Source organism: Diadema setosum, chromosome 11, assembly GCF_964275005.1.
Source record: "Diadema setosum chromosome 11, eeDiaSeto1, whole genome shotgun sequence".
In the NCBI taxonomy this organism is placed as follows: domain Eukaryota; kingdom Metazoa; phylum Echinodermata; class Echinoidea; order Diadematoida; family Diadematidae; genus Diadema; species Diadema setosum.
This window is the reverse complement of record NC_092695.1, coordinates 34,252,172-34,273,114: the sequence shown is the minus strand read 5'-3', so window position 1 is coordinate 34,273,114 and position 20,943 is coordinate 34,252,172. Positions and strand designations below refer to the sequence as shown.

Here is a 20,943-nt window from a genome sequence, read left to right as displayed (position 1 = left end):
ATCTACCACAGATCACTCAAAGTCCTTTGAAGTAGACACCGTTACAAGAACTGTCGTCACGGCGTTTACGGAGATCATTATTTGCTTGGTCGTTCTGTCAACCTAGAAAAAAAAACTATCACAAGCGAACAAATTCTCCACTAATGTAAGTTTGAGGAAAGCCACTCCCATGGTCAGACATTTTGAGAGTTTGTCATATATTTCATCAACGTTGTAGAATGTCTGGTATAATTTACAGAAACGGATTATAGGCCTACCTCGCTCAACCTTGAATCACCAGCCTGTCATTATCAATATCATGCGAGGCAGTCATTTGTGTTATTTCTTATTGTGTGTGTGTGTGTGTGTGTGTGTGTGTGTGTGTGTCTATTCTTGTGAAGGAAGGCTGGGCAGGCTCCCTGCTTCAATACAGAAGAAGACATCCAAGTTTGCCTTCGTGTATGATGATGCTGGTTTATGACTAAAGCAATAGGAGTTGAGAGGGACAGTTGAAAGTCTCAATATTTCGAGAAACCCTAAATGTAAAAGAGAGAATCTATCCAATATGTAGGGTAAAACCATGGAGCTACAGGTAGCTCCATGGTAAAACTGAAAGCTGTGATGGTGATGGTGGCCGCGGGGTGGGGGGGGGGGGAGGGGGGCGGAAGGAATGGTCACTATGTGGACGAATTCAATGGAGAATCATCAATGTTGGGTCTTGTTCACGTCTAAATGCTTTCTTAATGTTGCACACAAAAGTATAGTATGCTTGATTGAAATGTGAGATTTGACCTCTGTTTCCTTTTATTTTCTTATTTCATGTAGATTTTATGTGTGTATATTTATTCCTTTCAGTGAAAATTTTTGAACTAACTGGCCGTTAACGATCGCCCCGTCACTGTACAGGCATGCTAACCTGGAAACATTAAACTGCACATTACGTGAAAATGAGACCATTCTGAAGCAAATAATAATCGCACAACAACAAATATATAATGTACTCTTAAATGAATCCCACAAGAATTGGAACAATCATCCCCCGGCATTCCCACTGATTCTCACTGATCAGTTACTAGCCATCCCCTTTAATATAAACTGTAAAACATAATAAACCTTGAACAACATTTTTGCAGCGGGCGTCACCCTGTGATCAAACTCCGTCATGCCGGTCAATAAGATCATCGTCGAATCCCTCGACGAGACCAAGATGAACGACCTTCCCGAGAAAGATGTGGCGTTGCCCACCGTCAGCGGGTCGACGGACAAGGCGGCCCTGCAACCGAGCAAGCCCCCCACCTATAGCACCACTTACCGCGATAAAATGTCCTGGCTCGCCATCTTCTACAAGTCTGTCCCCGATGGTATCGGTCTGGCTGGCATAAAGTACGCCTTTAACCCAGCTGAAGTCAGGTGGAGGAGGTAAGTATTGCGTTACACACCGTGATTATTATGTTCATATTGATGCCAGAAACAAACAAACAAACAAACAACTACACACCATGCACACCACACACAACAAAGCAAAATCTATAAATCAGGTTTTGTTTTGTTTTGTTTTGTTTTACAGGCAATTGACGTATGTCAGGAGAGTTAGTCCAGCGGATATAGAGCACATAGGGTGAATCATGCACATTATGGTAAAAGCACCATACTTGGTACACATGTACATGATGCCAATATAAGTCATTTCTGATATGGAAGCCACTCTGACCAGAACAAGCGAGAGTCTATATTTGTATAAAATTTATAATCTTGATTAATATGTACTTCAGACATGAAATTGTGAAGATCATGTTTTTCACATACACTGTACACACAGAAATCCTATGAAGGAAATTAATTTCCAAAATGCTTACAAAGTTAACTATGCCTAGATGTTCCACAGTAGAATACTAAAAATAAGTGAACAAGTAAAGTTGACCCTTAAAACAAACGTTTACACCAGAATCAATCCACAATGGGCATCCCGCTTTCATAACACTCGTACGCTATATAACTGGAGGGAGGCATATTTATTAAATGGCCGCCAAAACAAAGGATGTGATGAACCTATTGACTTTGCTAAAGCATCATTATATTGAAAACCTTCACCCCAAAACTATACTTTTACACTTGAATCGTGATTATATATCTTTTGAGTTCGAAGATATACAATATCCATTATCTGTTGTATGGCAGCCATATTTATTAAAATGGCCGCCAAAACGTAGGATGAAACGATTCATATTCACTTACAGTTGAATTTATCGGAATCCTTGACCCCAAAAACATATAAGTTAGTACCAGAGTCATGACCCTTTGTCCGTACGTTTGAAGGATATGTTATATCTAGCATGGTGGTCATATTTTTTTCAAAATGGCCGCCAAAACGTAGGATGAAACGATTCATATTCACTTACAGTTGAATTTATCGGAATCCTTGACCCCAAAAACATATAAGTTAGTACCAGAGTCATGACCCTTCGTCCGTACGTTTGAAGGATATGTTATATCTAGCATGGTGGTCATATTTTTTTTCAAAATGGCCGCCAAAACGTAGGATGAAACGATTCATATTCACTTACAGTTGAATTTATCGGAATCCTTGACCCCAAAAACATATAAGTTGGCACCAGAGTCATGACCCTTTGTCCATACATTTTAAAGATATGTTATATCTAGCATGGTGGCCATATTTTTTCAAAATGGCCGCTAATTCAATTCAAATTCAATTCAATTCAAACTTTATTTCATTTTTCGAAAAGAACATAAACATTTCACTTTCATTGGTAACAGAGAATAAGGTTACATAATCAAAACAAAGTAAAATTGAAAAGAGAACATAATTGTGGCACCTTGGGTTAACAAATAATGTAATGAAAATTGACAGAAGTGATATAGACGATATAACATTACACGAAATATCGAAAAATGGAGGGACCCACTAAAAAGGCAATGCTTGTAGAATGTGGGCCCCTCTTAAGTAGGTTGCCATGGTTTTATCCTCTCAAAAATTATTTTATTGGAATCCTTTACCCTCAAAACCTATACTTTGGTACAAGAATCACGACAATCGGACTTATAGTTTCCAGAAGACACAACATTGGTATATCACATGGCGGCCATTTTGAAAAATGGCCGCCACGGCCGCCAAAGGGAGAATCAGAGTGGCTTCCATATCAGAAATGACTTGTATTGGCATCATGTACATGTGTACCAAGTATGGTGCTTTTACCATTAAGTGCATAATTTTTTTCTACATCCGCTGGACTAAGTGCTCAATCATCACAATGTCGTTATGTCTTTTTTGAAGTTGTATAGATGCAAGGTAAATTCAAAACCTAACCATTATGCCTTCCATGTCAGAAAAACCAAGCCATTCATTTTGCTTTCCAACTGTACAAAGACCTGTACCTTTCCATTTAACAGAAGTGATTATTGAAAACAATGAACGATTGAAGCAACACTTGAGAGTCTTCGTCCAGAGAACGGGAGAATTCAGAAGATATTGAATGTGACGTGAGCATTTTCCCTTCAAGCAAGTGGGTAACATTCGGGATGACGACTGATGACAGAAACCTGGTATTTAAAAACCTAAATTTGCGCCATAACGTGTTTATAATTTGTAGGTGTGTGTCTACGGATATGTCTATTAGAATAAACATTTATACGTATGATAATATGTGTGGAGGCTGCTGAAGTTCTCAGAGCGAACTTTTCATTATAATTTTAATGAGTCATATTGAAAACATAACGGTAGGCCAGCCTGGTCATTCCGAGTCCAGATGCCTTGTTCCATAGATTTTTTTTTTTCAAAATGTTTTAAAGATACAGGAGAACATGAAGAAATATGTACAGTAAGGCTACTACTTGGATAAAGGTACGAGGGATAGTTTAGAGGGATTTTATGTGTGAACCTTTTCTCATAAATCGCATTGGTGATTTACATATCTGATTACTTACTTGCATATCGGGTTTCAATTAGATAAACGTTTACGAACCAAACTTTTCTTCTTATCTTGGTAGAATGTTTTGGCTGCTTCTTGTCTCGGCCGGGTTTGGTGCTCTCTGCTACCAAATCACCGACAGGTGTATATATTACTCCACCTTCCCAAAGAGTGTCGACGTCTCCGTCGAGTACGTGGACGAGCTCGCTTTTCCCACAGTAGCCTTCTGCAACTATAACTCTTTCAGGTGACCGTAACAATTATGACTTTGGTTAAGTGCAATTGTATTGAGATCTCTACATAAATGAAATCGTTTTCCTTAAATATTTAGCAAAATCTCTACGAGTGTATGGACATATTTTGATCGACACTATCAAAATATCTTTGAAAATACCTATGTTTAAGCGAAAAGGGAATTACAAAAAGACAAACAACAAAGAAACACAGCATTGACTACCTTTCGGTATCACAGCTATTATATACTAAAGCAATAGGACTGCACATGGAGTCGGACGCGCAGTTTGTTACTGCTCTTTCTAAACCACCTCCCATATTTTAACAAGGGTACCTTCAACATTAGATTTCTTTTTTCCCCCAAAGTAGGCCTGAATACTAGGATGCATTTCAAGTGCGTTTAAGCATAAATAATGGGACGATGAACTTCACTACAAAATACTAGTCATTTTGAGACAAACAGTTTGATAATGACTGCAAACTTTGGCCTAAAGTAACTTTATGTCGGCTTTTACTTTTGGCATTAAAGAAAAAAAAAAGAGAAAAGATGTAAAATTAATTTCACAACAAAAGCCATGACCTGAAAATTCCGAAGATTCTTCCTTGGGGAGGGAGGTGGGGAGGGGAGCGTATAATTTGACCCTTGACGTCCCCTCGTCCTCAGCCTCGATCCCCCTTCTTAAAAAAGATAGAGACGAAGAAGACGGCCCATCACACAGAAAAGTATCAAACCTTCCCTTCGAAGTGCATACATCAATGTTTAGTCTCTAAATCATAAACATTTTCTTACGTCTTACTTGGCTTAGGGAGCTCATGTTACGATTGTAAATGAACAATTTGCAAAGATGTACAACAACTTTTATCCCACAAACTATAGGTTTTCACAGATTAGTGGGACAGATCTGGATATATTCTTTCACGACATGTACTACGATCCCACCTTCAACATGTCCAGCTATTACTCCTACTTGACATCGGTCAACCTGACTGATCTTTACAACGACTACGGCCACGAAGTCGAGACTTCTGTTTACCAGTAAGTTTCTCTCTCTCTCTCTCTCTCTCTCTCTCTCTCTCTTGATAGCCCTTGAATTTAATTTTAGTCTGCCAGAAAGAGGGTTTGCTAGACATTGACAACTTGATATTTGGGATCCTTTTTGTCATGGCACGCAGGCTGAAGGGCTGCCAAAATGATAAAACAAATATGAAACGGATATATTGCGGAGAATTTAAATCGTCACGTAAAGCCCCTGTCACACTTTGCCGGATATGCCCACTGTACAAAAAACGAGCGACATTTTGCTCATCGGTTGTCCAAATCGTCAGTCCCGTGGACAAAGTGCAAAGTTTCCGTTTTAGAGGAGCGTACGTGCACGGTATAGGGGCCGAACGAAACGGAGAAACGACGAACCTGGGGCGATTGTGTACAGGACAGTGAAACATGCGCAAACGAATGAGAAACGAATATGAACTGCTTGCCCACAGGACAAAACATACGAGGAACCAATAGGTGACGCATGACACGTACATCGAACGTCAGAGATCCATTGACGTTACGGCTATCGGGCTATACATTTATTACATCATCTTGGAGCGTCCTCCACTTCGCCAGTTCTGCGTCTTCTACCTGTACACTTCACTTCACATCTCATATCAGCTCCCGTCAATATGCCAAGGGATCGAAGGCCAAGACTTGGCCTCCTTCTCAATATGTTGGCTACTTCTTGCTGGACCCTTTGACACCACTTTCTTCATTTGGGTCCTAAATATCACTGACATGCAGATTTACCCAAAAGTTTCTGACTTTACTCAAAATCACTTTCATTCATGCCCGATGTTACTTTACAAATTTAACCTTCTCTATTTTGTTTCTGATTATGTTTTTTAGATGTTCTTTATACTGAATGGCAGCCGGATGAACGTTGATTTTCTTAAGTAAAGGCACATAATTATTCTTCATTGAACTCATCCACTGTATTTGAAGATCCTGAAATCATAAAACACTATTTTGACTGCATTCAGAATATCAATGTCAGCAATACATTTTTCAAATTTGGACATTGACTCAAAGTTTGAAGCACTCTCTATTTTCTTTCAAACAGTTTATGTGATACATCAAATCAAATGCATCACAGTTACATGACACTAATATGGCTCATTTAGATTTCCTAATGCTATTCGAACCTTAACGTCATGGGTTTTGATTTTTGATGGCTTCTACTCATTGTCTTATTTTCAACTCATAACTTCATAACCTGTGAATATCCAACAGTTTATCTCAGTCGGTGCTCAGTCATATCGAATATACTTCATTGCCCCATGATAGCGAATCTGATTAAGGCTGCCCTTTTTGCTGGTAAAACCTACAACTAGTGTATTAATTATGCATGCTTCCATAAATTTTGTTCAGATCTCTGCAGTTCCTGAGTATTTACAACAGCCATGATAATAAACTGACTGAAAATCTTACTTTTCCGAAAGACTTGTTGTCCTGTCACAGAGGGGTGAGAAGTCCCCCCCCCCGAAGATAGTAGTCTTTCCGACTTTGAAACATATGATGCATTTTGCTTTCGTTTTGATGTGCCTCTCACCTTTTCACCTGAAACCCAACATTTGCATTGCAAATCGGGGGAACTTAGCAAAGTAGTTCGAATTTGTTTCGCCTTTGTGTCCATGACAATTGGTCATTGAGATCAAATTGCCTGTGTCTCTCAGGACCAATCTGCCACTTCTTGGACCGCATCTGCCTTCTCCGTTGCTTGCTTTCCCTCCTCTCCAGGCGGCAATATACTTTTGGAGGGGCATGTTGGCATTCTGCAGCAACGGACTTTACAGGAGGCCTAGCGGATCGAAACGCGAGGAAAACGACAAAGTACAGTAAAGATACAGGAGGAAGCTTCCAAGAGTTGTGGAGTACCTTGGTGTAACTGTAACACCTGACTTCCGCTTGGAGTACACAGTGCAGAAACATTGAATGCAAGACCAGCAAGACCCTGGGAGTTATACGCCAAACACTGCGATCATACTCGAAGGAAGTGACGTCTAGGACTTACACAGCATTAGCATGATTAGTTGGGTCCAAACTGGAGTATGCCTCTGAGGTGTGGAACCGTCACACCTTGACGTCCGTTAATAACCTCGAGCAATTACAGAATGCTCGGCTTGTTGCTTGTGACTATAGGTGGACTAGAACTATGTCATCTATCCATCTAGCATGTCTGGTGTCGGCACACGGACGGAACGCGTTTAACATCATCGTTAACTCCTGGGCTCTCTTTTTTCAAATACAAAATCCACTGCAGACTGGTAAGCCTAGCAATGCCTTCAGCAGTTACCCTACCCTGCAAGGAAGGATCATGACCTGAAGTTTATTATGCCTAAGACATCCACTGATGCATTCAAAAACGCGTTCTTCTCAAGCACAAATTGGATCTGGAACTGCCTACCCAAGTCAAATCGGGAATGCCACTACCCGGACAGTGACAACATTCAGAGAGGCTGCTCTCTCCATTTTTACAACATTGCCGTTTTCTCCTGTGGATCTCTTAATATTCTTTAAAGAAAGATGTATCCATATTTTACTTGCACAGCACACACTGTTTTAATGTAAAAAAAAAAAAAAAGAGATCATCATTGTAGCGCCTCCCCACGACACAAGTCATATAAGTCATCCCAGTGTAACTTTATGTAGCTGCAAGAGGGATTGTCTTATCAAGTATCAAGTCACGTTATCGGCCTATTAATGGTAGGGAAAAGGACAGATTGTACACTGTGTTAATATTCAATTCCACACTATGTTGAATTTTGATTTGAAAATTTGAATGGAATTTGAATATAAGTTTGATCAAAATCGCACCTGAAGTAAGGAAGTTATGAATCTTAAAATTTGATATCTATTTAATAAACAGCACATAAAACAGATCACGAAATTCTACTTTTGACATGCAAGAAAAATAACTCCATTAATACATATCATGAAACCCTTGACTACTGTTCATACTTCAAACAAAACAACTTAAAAATGATTCGGCTTTTTTTCTGACTCTCTCTGTGTAATGTCATAACTGGATATTTGTTTCTTTCCTCTCGTATTTACAAAGAGTGAGCATGAATCAGCTAGTTCTTCCTATTCAAAATGTCACGAGGAAAATCTTCGATTGGGGAACCTGTTTTGTGTTCAACGATGCGGAAGACGAATCGCCGGGATTCACTGTCAGAGCTGCTGGTAAAATCAATTTTATCTCAATGATTGATGTGAAAGAAGATTTATGTATTTGTATGTGTGTGTGTGTGCGCGCGCGCGCGTGTGTGTATGTGAGCGCGCGCACATGTGTGCATGTGGTGAGACTAGCCGGGTTCACACGTACACCAATTAGCGGGATACAAATCTCGAGATTTGCATCGCGATCGTCATCCCGAGTTTTTTGCACGTGTGGACAGAAAAAACCCGAAAATTAGCGGGATAAGCATCGCGATGCTAATCCCAAGAAATCTTGCGCTGATTCGTCAATTAGCGGGATAATAATGGCCCCGCGCTGGAACGTGTGAACGGTCGGGATTAGAATCTCGAGTTTTTATATCCCATCATGCAATGCGCACATCACAACAGCGAGGCCTCTACGAAGAGGAACACCACTGACGCGTAAAAGACAATGGACAAAGGTAAGTGCGCGCAGGCAGTGATAGAGAAGGGCGCTGTGTGACCCAGTTTGCAGGCTTTGCTGTTATCTCTATCGGCAATTAGCGGGATAATTCGGTAGGGGCAAGCATGGTATTACCGGACGCATGGTATTACCGGACACGCACATTTTTGCGTACTAATGACATTCTGTACGCGCGAGACTTCGTAGATTAGCCTCACAGAACTTTGTGTGGACCGAAATCGCAAAAACGCCACATAAAAATGTAAAAACACGAAAAAATTCACATTTTACCTCTAATTTATAGTTGAGTGACCCGCACCTCGAGATAGCTAATATTTATGCATGTTTGAATCACATTTCGCGACTGAAATTCTATGGAATCCCACTCACATACAGGAAAAATGCTGAAGATTCCAATAGAACCAAAAGTTCACTGATTGATATCGGAAATTTGTAGCTATCGTCCTCAAACGCGAACGATGCGGAATAGTTGTGCGCTAAGGGGCCCGCAACTCATCACCCGCGCGTGCAGCTCCCATAGACAAAGTATGTAAACTAGAAGTAGAGTCTAACCAGTTGTCGATTTTTTCACAAGGTTTTATTCTGTGAACTGTTCGAAATGTTCAAGACAGACATTTTACCGTAAAATACGAAATTTTAGCCTCATTTGCCAATTTTTTCTTTGTCATCTGCTCAGTGATAATGTGTACGATGATTTGTGGGATAAATTGTGATTCTTGTGCAAGGATTAGATGCGAAAGATGTCGATTATTTCATTGCGAAAATCGTGTCCGGTAATACAATGCGATTTTGCACCGCGCAAAAAGACAACTTTTGTAGAGGGTTATGTTTGAAGCATATTTTCTAAAAACTGGAGTGAACAATTGACATCAATTGGCTGAATTCGTAATTTCCAGGAGTCTGTGAATAAGTGATGTTATTTTTAGCCCAAATTTCATCCTCTGAGTACGGAATTCAAAGCCACGAAAGAAAGCGTCCGGTAATTGGATGTGCCACCCATACGTGTGGACGCTCGCAAAAAAAACAAAAAACAAAAAAAACTCGGGATGTGCATCGCGATCGTCATCCCGCTATTTTGTACGTGTGAACCCGGCTAATGAGTGACTGCGTTTTCCAGTGCAGATGTGAGCATAATCTTATCATCTAGGGGTGTTTCATCAATTTGACAATTTCAGTAAAATACTTGGCTTTGATTGGCTGAGAAGCTTTGGTAACTGACTGTTTAGCTTAGAGACATTTCATGTAATAACGCGCTATATAAATGTTGTGAATTATTATTATTATTATTAATTGTCAGTGACTGACAATTTGTCAGCGCTGACAACTTTCGTGAAATGAATATGAATTAGTTATTACGCGCGTTGCACGATTTGAAATTAACAAAACCTAAACAACATTGAATATGGTACATAGGCCTATGTTCTTGGAGGCTATAGGCAGAGTTGATGTCTGAATGCGAGGGACGAGAGAAATGAGTTAAGAGACTTAACATAGTGTGCCAACGAAAGATGAAAACGTGCTATCTGTTTGAACATGTACGAGTTGGAAATGTCCAGCAGGTAAATATACACGCGGAGCTCTGTGCATGCATCTCAACCATCAAATCTGTACTCTAAAAAAAAAAACCAAAAAAACCAAAAAAAAAACAACAAAAAACAAGCCTGCGATACAAGAAGTGACAAGAACTTTCGTTTACCATGTTATTGTAAATGAAGGAGTGCCTCCTGAAAATGACGCGAGTGTCCTGACGACGCGAGGAACAGCAATGGAGTTGTAGTGCTGGGAGGACTGACTGTCCTGTGAGATACTTTACAATAATCAGAAAAGTCTTATGCTACTATAATATTGATTTCTTTTATGAAATAAAATGATTGTATTGCAGAGTACTGCCATATCAAAAATTATATTTTTCACTGTATTTTTCACTGTGCCTCTTCTGCTGCTCTTGTTTTATTTTGACTGCGTATAAAATTAATTACTGGGCTTAATATCCTGATGTCAAAGATTTTTCACTCTTAGAATCAGTAGAAGGTGTGTTGATATATATATGATATATTGATATATATATGTATATATATATATATATATATATGACATATATGATATATATATATATATATATATATATATGTATATATATATATGATATATATATATATATATATATATATATATATATATATATATATATATATATATATCATAAATTTCATAGGTGTTGGTATTATAGTGTGTCTTATCCACGTGACCATTGAATCGTATCTTGGATCATAATATTGCTATTGACCCCAGGTAAAAACTACGGTCTGGAAATTGTCATGAGCGTGGAGCAGTACGAGTATTTTTGGGAGCCGAAAGATCGCACCACGGCTGGTTTCCATGTTGCTGTGTACGACAGAGGGACCTTCCCGCTCATCGAAGAGACAGGTTTCGCAGTACACCCTGGCACACATACACTCGTGGGACTGGACATGGAAGAGGTAATTATGTTCGTTATCACACTCCTTTTTTTATGTTGTTTTGATTTGATGCTCAACTAAGGATATCGTGTATTTTATAAGTCATGTAAAAATTCATTCCCTGATTTGATTTGATTTAATATGACGTAGTTTCCAATAAGTTTAAAAAACAATCCTTCGTTCCATTCAAGGATAACAAGGATAACTGCATATAACGAGGCGATAGCAAAGTGGTTTTTCAGATCACTGTCATTTGACCAAGCCGGGTTCGTATTTTACGTGGCAACGAGTTCACAACAGCAGGAAAGAAATCGTAATGAGAAAGAAAGGGAGAGACAGCCCAGATAAACAGAAAAAAATGAGTGGAAAACGCAGAAGGAAGAAAGGAGAGGAAAAGAATACTCTTTACGATTCAGAACGCACGGAACGTTTGAAAGTATGGGTGTGTGTGTGTGTGTGTGTGTGTGTGTGTGTGTTGTTGTTGTTATTTTAATGCTAAGAACCAAAAGTGTGTGTATGTGGGCGGGGGGGGGGGGGGGAGGGGGGGGGGTGGCAGCTCAGCGGTTTCCCAGCCCATATGACTAACATCATGTACTATCCGTTGGTATTTGAAGTCTTATAATCATGGGCGTCACCAGGGGGGTGCGTTGGGTGACTCCAGACCCCCCCCCCCAAAAAAAAAAAAAAAAAAAAAAAAATCACCTCTTCAGTCTGCGAGCAACCTAAACGCCGGACGCTAAATAATATATTTTTTTTCTATTTTTTTTTTATTTTCCAACAGGGACAACAAAATCGTAGGCAAAAACAATTCTCATCCTGGGCTCTGTCAACACTGATTTTATACATATCTACGAGTATTCTACAGTGTTTACTATTCATCGACCGTCGACGATTTATCGACCGACACGTTTGCATGTACGTGTGCTATACTTGTGTAGGGTCTATGTACAGCACGTTACTTCTGACCAATCCATATTGATAATGCGAGCCCAAGTGCGAGCCTTAGCCACATTAAAAAAAAAAATGGAGGGGCAAGTATATCATTTTGCCCCCCCCCCCCATGATTCCCGAGACGAGAAGATTTTCTTGCTTTTTTGCCAGAAAAAAAAAGTTTACCCCCATAAAAACATTGGAAGGGCAAGCATATATCATTTTTGCCCCCCCCCCTCCGCCATAATTAATAATTAGTGAGTTGAGAAGATTTTTTTTGCTTTTTGACAGAAAAAAAGTTGCCTCATTTTTTCATTTCATTTCACACATGCATGTTCACATGCATGTTCACATGCATGTTTTTTTTATTTTCATTTCCAATCAATCACAGGTAATACACTTTGACATGATTACATATATTGGAACATAATAATACACATTGGTTCTTAAAAGAACTTCATGGAAATGAAAATTGAGGGGCTGCTAAAAAGCGAATTTGTATAGTGCAGTCCCCTCACTTACGTTACATTACTGCAATACATTAATTATATATGACTTTATAACACAATACAACGATACATGTACCGTACAAGCTAATCATTGAAAGTATACAGTTTTCATTCAATCGAATCGGATGGTTACATGAAGTATACGCTTTCACATGTATACACATACACACATACACACACACACACACACACACACACACTTACGCATACACACGCACGTACACACATACACATACGCACACACACGCACGAACACACACATGTTTGCATCCACATACATTGTGCACACACAGAAGAGAGTAGGGAAAGAGAGAGAGGGAGGGAGAGAGGGGGGAGTAGAGAGAGCGAAGGGCAGGTCAGCATTCTCGATGCAGGGTGAAGAAAAAAAGAACAACAATTCCAAACAGTCAAACTAATCATGGGGTACATGATGAGCTAATCAAATATTTCTTTAAATTACTAGAGAATGATTTCAAACTAATGGAATCTTTTATATTTTTCCCAAGGGAAGGCCCTTTTTTTCCCAAGTTAATGCCTCCATAAAATGTTCGAGGGGCAAGCCACCCACCATATCTTCCCCACCCCACATAATTGTAATTCCCGAGATGAAAAGATTTTCTTGCTTTTTTGTTAGAAATCTGTCCAATTATTTCACCAAAAAGTGTGCACCAGATGGCAGGTTGCTGAATTTCAGTTCTAAAAAAGCAAAGTCTCTCTCGTGTGGGAGGGGGATACTTCTTCCCACACTTTCCCCTGTTCGGTCTTTTTTTCCATGGACTTGATACACCTATAGATTGACAGATTTACAAATGTTTAATCGACAGTATGCACCAAATCTGTCACTTTACTTGATAAAAAAAAAAAAAATGCAAAAGTTCCGTCGTGGGGGAGGGGATATTATCTTCTTTCAATTGAATTACAGTCAAACCTGCCTTAGCGGCCACCTGTCTATAGCGACCACCTGTCTATAGCGGCCACTGAAAAAATCCCCCCGAGAGAAAAGCCCTGTTAAAGACCCTGTGTATAGCGGCCACCTGTCTAACGCGGCCAGCGGCCACAAATTTTGTTTCCCGCGGTAGATTTTAACCTGTCTATAGCGGCCAAAAACCCAATGGCGCCGTAGCCGAGCCGATAATTCAGCGTGTTTTGCTGCTTTGTAGTCGTGCGGGCAACGTTCAGTGATCGCCACCGCTGCATTCATCCCTCATTCAGTCGTGATAATGCACTAGTGTTAAGCTTTCTTCACAGTACACATACTGCTGTGCAACAATTTTATATACACCGCCATATTAATGCATGAAACACACGGTGATTTCATACGTACACACATACATGTACATGTAAGGATACAACGATGATACGTACATGTAAGCAATGCACACAAAGTTGGATTACCTGTCTATAGCGGCCACCTGTCTATAACGGCCACTTTTTCCGTCTCCCTTGGGTGGCCGCTATAGACAGGTTTGACTGTATTAACCCTTTCCCAATGGCGTAGCCAGGGGGGGGGGGGGGGGGATGGAGCAGTCGCTCCCCCCCCCCCCCCAAGATTTTGACCGGGGATTTGAATCGAATATGGGAGAAGCATCTTACCACCCTCCCATAGCCTTGTCCCTTCTATAGACTTTGTACACTATGGGGAATGACAATTTCCGGATTTTCCACAAAAAGTGTGCTTCAGATCGCTTTGTTTCAATTCTAAAAACTCAAAAGCTCCGTCGAGCGGGAGGGGGTATCCCCCTCCCAAATCCTCCCCCTAGCACCTTACTATACTTCGTACTTATACAGAGATGATGCACGCTCGGAATAAGAGCCATTAACATTTCAACGGAAAAAAAAAATATTTGTTTAAATTATTATTTTTGGGAGGGGGCTGCAACAAATTCAAGTACAGTTGTATTTGACCAAAAGTTTGCACCAGATCGCTGAATTTTAGGTCTGAAAACACAAAATCATCTTCGTTTGGGAGGAGAAATGTGAAATGGCCATCATGTACACCCTCGTGTGCATGCTTTTTTTTCTGTTTGATTACTTAACAAACAGCGTTCATAATATTCAGTGTAAGAATTAAGTTTATCTAAATTACACCATTTTATAGGCAAATTGTTTAATAATGATGTATATCAAAATGTACTGCTACCTTATTGGGACTGTTTCAAGTCGATTAAACACGCAAAAACCTGCATCAAATCGCACCATTTACAACATCAAAATTCAAAAAGTTCTCACCACACCATGGGAGAGGGACAACCCGCTCCCATACCCTCCCCCTCGCTAGCTCCGCTTGCTCGGGCTCGGTCGCGTTCATGACATCAGTGTAAGAATTAATACAAGAAATTTGTTTAAATTATATCATTATATAGGCAAATTGTTCATTAACAATTTACATCAAAATGTACTGCTACCTTAAGCAAGTGGGACTGTTTTCAGTCGATAAAACAAGCAAAAACGTGCATCAAATTGCACCATTTACAACATCAATATGCAAAAACTTCTCACCGTGGGAGAGGGACACCCCCTCCCACACCCTCCCCCCTTGCTCACTCCGCTCGCTCTTGTTTGGTCGCGGCCATGATATTCAGTATAAATATTAAAACAGGAAGTTTATTGGGATGATACTATTCTATAGGCAAATTGTTCATTAACAATTTATGTCAAAATGTACTGCTATACCTTAAACAAGTAGGACTGTTTCAATTCGATAAAACACACAAAAACCTGCATCAAATTGCACCATTTCCAACATCAAAATGCAAAAAGTTTTCACCGTAAGAGGGGAACACCCCTTCCCACACCCCCCTCGCTCATTCCGCTCGCTCTTGTTTCGTCGCGTTAATGATATTCAGTGTAAATATTGAAACAGGAAATTTATTTTGATGATAATATTTTATAGGCAAATTGTTCAACCATAATCTACATCAAAATATATTGCTACTTTAAACAAGTGGGACTGTTTCAAGACGATAAAACAAGCAAAAACATGCATCAAATTGCACCATTTACAACATCAAAATTCAAAAAGTTTTCACCGTGGGAGGGGGACACCCCCTCCCACACCCTCCCCCTAACGGCTTGCTCCCTCCAATCGCTCTCTCAACTCGCTCTTGGTTTGTTTAAATATTGAAACAGGAAATTTATTTTGATGATAATATTTTACAGGCAAATTGTTCAGTAATAATCTACATAAAAATAATACTGCTACCTTAAACAAGTGGGACTGTTTTAATTCGATAAAACAAGCAAAAACGTGCATCAAATTGCACCATTTACATCATCAAAATGCAAAAAGTTCTCACCGTGGGAGGGGGACAACCCCCTCCCAACCCCCCCCCCCCCCTTGCTCGCTCCGTTCGCTCGGGCTCGGTCGCTTCGCTCCGTCGCATACTAACAGCCTCCTCCTCCCCCCCCCCCAAAAAAAAGATGAAATCCTAGCTACGCCGGTGCCCTTTCCCCGCTTGGTTTCCCTAAAAAAACCCTAAAAGTCTGGGAATTGAGAGCTTCCTGAATTCCAAAAGAATGTCCGTTAAAAAAATCTCGTTACATTTAGTGTCAAAACGCACCCCCCTTGAAAAAAAGCTGGTGACGCCCCTGATAATGCAGCGAGTCGGGGAACAGGAAAGTATATACGAAAACCTCAAACGCGAGCACAGAAACTAAAGATTCTTATAGAAGTAAAACTAAAGGTGAAAGTACTTTATGTAATGACGAACTTTGTTCCTGTCTAGGTGACAAATCTCGAACCACCACACGGGCAGTGCAAGAACAAGAAGCTAAGATACTTTGATTATTATGGCCACATGGAATGCATTGCGGAATGTCAGACTGTCTTCTTCGTGGATACTTGCGGATGCAAAGTGCTCGCAATGCTCGGTAAATAAACCCAGTTCCATTCTGTTGTCGACGTTTAATTCCACTCTTCCCTTGATTTACAGGTGACGACATTAGATTTCGTTACGTTCAGACGACAAGCCTTAACCTCGAGGTTAAGCTTGTAGTTAGGGACCGTGAAGACGCACTCGTAGTTAGCTAACCTCGAGGTTTGCTCGATGTTAAGAGCCACAAGAAATCTCATGGTTAGTGTTCTAACCACGAGCTGCGGGGGGTCCCCACCGTGTGGACACAAAAATCAACGCACTCAAAGGGGCAGGAGTTTAACGTCGAGGTTAAGCTTCGTCGTGTGGACGCAGGTCGAAGTTAGGGGGCAAGAGTTTAACCTCGAAGTTTCCCAACCTCGAGGTTAGTGCTTGTCGTCTGAACGTAACTAAACAGGAAAGTTAGAGATAAGAGTCAAGACGTTTCAACAAATAGTTATCATGGCTCTCAATTCCGATACTAACTTACAATTGTCGTTATGAGCCACATCGTTGTCATTATCTCTCCTGTAATCATCTTAACTGTCATCATCATTATTCTATTTTCTTTTTCAATGACTTGAAAAAACATTTTGAAGGGACTATCATTTGTACTGGTTGCTAAATACTTTGCAGGTGATGCAAGGGAATGTACGGCTTGGGAATACTTCACCTGCATACTACCTAATTATTGTAAGTATAAATGCGGTCTTTTTCTTTTTTATTTTATCTTAACGGATTGGTATACTAATCATGATTAGACAATTTGTCGGGTATACAGTGTGCTCTCGAAAGAAAATGAAGTAAAATTCGTCTTGTAATGCCATGAAGCTACAGAAAATGAATATTTGTGGTATATAATGCCTAATAATGAAGATGATAATAATAATAATGATAATAATAATAATAATAATAATAATAATAATAATAATAATAATAATAACAATAATAATGATAATACTATTAATGATAATGATAATGATGATGATAATAATAATGTAATAATAATAATAATAATAATAAAATGATAGAAATACACTGTATTAGTGGTAACACTGATAACAATAATAATGATAACAATTGTAGGAAAAGTAATAATACTGCTACTAATAATAATAGATACTTCTTTATCCAGGGTTACCTTTTCAACGTTGACAATGTTCCACCAGAAGTCATTGCATTACTTTTCTTATTAATACGGTACTCATTATCACTACTGCCACAAAATGCCACTTATTCTTTTCGTAATTTTATCATATTTATGATCACAGCAATGAAAAAAAAAACATTGATTGATTGAAAAAGCTTCAGGTAGCATGTATTTGTAACTGTTTCGGGATATTGGCATCTTTGTCATTTCAGGGGTCGCGGAACATTTTTAGGATGGAAGTGGGGGGGGGGAAGTTGGGGGCTTAGGGTCAATGACTACCCCACCCCCCCCCCCTCCCAACTCCCGAACTCCGCAAATGATGCTCAGGTTTATTAACGTGACGTTAATGGAGACAATGTCGTGCATGCTGCACCCTGTTCATACTCTCGAGTATGAGGCGCCAAGCGTCGCACCGATAATTCCGTCACGAAATCGCTACTGTCGCATAAGTGTTCTGTCACAAAGTCAACCGCTGTAAATAATTTCGTCATGAAATCAATATCCGTATTTCAGTTCGTCATGATATTAACTACTGCAAGTCATTTTGACAGGAAATCAATGACTACTAATAATTTGGTCATGAAAATAAATCCTGCCATTCATTTCGTCACGAAATAAACTTCTGCATTTCATTCTGCAAAACATTCAATCATAATGCCACATTCTGAAATCGATGTCCCACTTATATACAAACTACTAGTACTTAAGTGTGACCAAAGAAAATTGACTCTTCTGCTTCATGGCGTATATTGCTTTACAGACGTCTTTATCCTGGATGTCAAATGTGATTGCCCAGTACCTTGTGCAAGCCGAAACTACCATACGTTTCTCTCATCCGCCATGTACCCTTCCAACTATCATGCGTCCGTACTCGCATCAGAGTACGATGCGGACTCTTCCCTGTTTCAGTGAGTTCCCACAGATCCCCCTTTTGTTACCCGTTCCATCTGAGACATATTTCCCCCAGCAGATTTAGATACATTGCAAACCCAGTTCCCGTAGAATAAATGGATCAAAGACCACTTTCAAAAGGATTGAAGAGCGAAAGCAACGTGCCAATTACAGCCTGAATATCACGACTTCAAGGAGCATAGCGAAGGCGGACTCTTGAATAGGTGCGCTCTTCACTACATTCTATTACACAATTGAATTCCCAATTACAGAATCACAATATTATAATAGTCTACAGCTATCACATTACTTCAAGCTTTTAGATCAGTTCAAACTGAGATACATATTGTCCTTCCGTTCAAGAATGTCCGGTTTTCTTGCGCAGCGTGAAATTTCAGTATCATTAACCTTGTTTTGCTTCGTAGGCATACGTTTTGTTCAAACTTTGATGTACCAAAATCATATTATGGTAATCATGACTGCATATTATATACTTTATCAGATAGCTGAATGTGCACTTCTATTCTCAGATTTTCGCGATCATTTTTATTGTATCAATATGCAATCATTATTTTGGAAAGCACAGGTAAGGCTGATTCCATAAAAGCTGAAATCGGAAAACTATCACGAATATATTATTACCAATACATCACTCTCATCATCATGGTAATCACAAGGAGTGGCATTTATTTCCATCTACCACTATTTTTTATTATTTCTACTCATATACTTTACTACTAACTGTGTATCAAATTGATTTTTGACTGAATATATCTCTAACGTTATGGCTAGGCGAAATTATCTAATAGGATTTTTTTTCTTTATTCTTGCTTTAATTCTTAGCGCCATCCCTGATATATATATATATATATATATATATATATATATATTCATAATGAAAGCAAACAAAGGCATAACTGGACAGAAACGAATGATTTATTAGTGACAACTTTGAGCAAAGAAAATGGGTTTCAATCGGGATTCGAACCCGGACCTCCAGATTGCTAGATCGGTGCTCTACCAAATTAGCTATATAGAAAGCCCTAGTACAATGTTCGTCCCCTAAACCCTTGATTCTCAGTGCTTGTGCGGTCAGAAGCCATATTATATATACATAATATATATCGCTGACAGAGGTTTCTGTTTTTTTATTGTGGACACTGGTTTTGAATGTAATCCCATGTTTACAGAGATAACATCATCGTGGTAAGCATCTACTTTCGAGATATGAGCGTCCAGAAAGTCTCCCAACAAATCGCCTACAGTTTCTTCAGCTTACTATGTAAGAGCTAAATTTTATATATCCTTGTTTGTTTTGCTATTTGTAGAAATTACCCAGAAAATATTTCACAACGCTCTTGGCTACACCAGCTGTTATAGAATTAAAAGTGTTAAATTGGTCAACAGGTGCACTGATTTACCAGTGTCAACTAATCAAAGAGAGAGCAAATGGATGCCTTCTGCTTGTCTCTAAATAATAAAAAAGGAAAGCCCAAAGGGTAAATGCGTCAGAAATGTTCCTTTTCAACAGAATCAAGGGTTGTAACGAATGTAGGAACACATAGAATTGTAACTCTGTATTCCTGGATAATTCCTATCATTCTTATTCTAAAGAATTACAATTTTTCAAAAGATATGGTCTTCTGTGTATAAGCACTTTTTCTTGGTGCTCTTTGAGGATTTCAAAGGAAAAAAAAAATCCAACAATTTTAATAGCAGATTTGAAATAATGTTTTATAATAAGCAACATTAGTTGCGCTTTACCTGCTGTGCCAGAAATGATTTGCTCTTTGTCCTTATTCTCTAGGTGACATTGGTGGCGCCCTTGGATTGTGGCTGGGAGGCAGCATTCTCACCGTGTTCGAAGTTTTCGACCTCTTTGGACACTCTGCGTACGTTTACTCCAGGCGTGGTACGAGAGGAAGGTAGCCATGACCCTGCTCGTCACTTTATTGGAGTTTTAAAGGAACACTTATAATGTTACTTATGGTATTATGCTACCAATTAGTGTGACGTAATACCCTTTTACATGGCAAACTGTGTTATGTAGGCCCTAGTCAAATCTGTAGGTTTTTCTCCTGAGGGCCTTGTTTAGAGCGATTCAGTTTACTTGTTCCTTGTTTACACATCTCAGTTCAGCTTGGACACATTTACGTACATTAATTATCGCAATGTAATAAATAAAAAATCCGAAACTTATGCACGGAAGGCCCACTGTATTCGTGAAATGTAAGTCTCTTCATATACGACGGCAACTATCATAAGCTGATGTGGCTTTGAAATTTGGCTGTATTTTTTTAAGCCTCACGAATCAGCATCACAATTCTTTTGCAAGCAACATTTGCTTATT

At 39.4% G+C, this 20,943-nt stretch overlaps 1 protein-coding gene across 1 annotated transcript; it reads left to right on the top strand.

The window, feature by feature from the left end:
* The first annotated feature begins 1,141 nt into the window (after positions 1-1,141).
* LOC140235442 (acid-sensing ion channel 1C-like) lies at positions 1,142-20,522 on the top strand. The gene is made up of 9 exons (XM_072315469.1): positions 1,142-1,398; positions 3,985-4,152; positions 5,017-5,175; positions 8,240-8,364; positions 11,096-11,283; positions 16,427-16,571; positions 18,463-18,610; positions 19,784-19,875; positions 20,401-20,522. The coding sequence occupies exons 1-9, from the start codon at positions 1,142-1,144 to the stop codon at positions 20,520-20,522; spliced, it is 1,404 nt and encodes a 467-aa protein (XP_072171570.1).
* Positions 20,523-20,943: the final 421 nt, after the last annotated feature.

Excerpts from the sequence above, each read along its gene's own strand:
- LOC140235442 (XM_072315469.1), top strand. The coding sequence starts at position 1,142 with ATGCCGGTCAATAAGATCATCGTCGAATCCCTCGACGAGACCAAGATG. Across the intron at positions 5,176-8,239 it reads GTCGAGACTTCTGTTTACCA|AGTGAGCATGAATCAGCTAG; the intron begins GTAAGTTTCTCT and ends GTATTTACAAAG. Across the intron at positions 18,611-19,783 it reads GCGGACTCTTCCCTGTTTCA|AGATAACATCATCGTGGTAA; the intron begins GTGAGTTCCCAC and ends CCATGTTTACAG.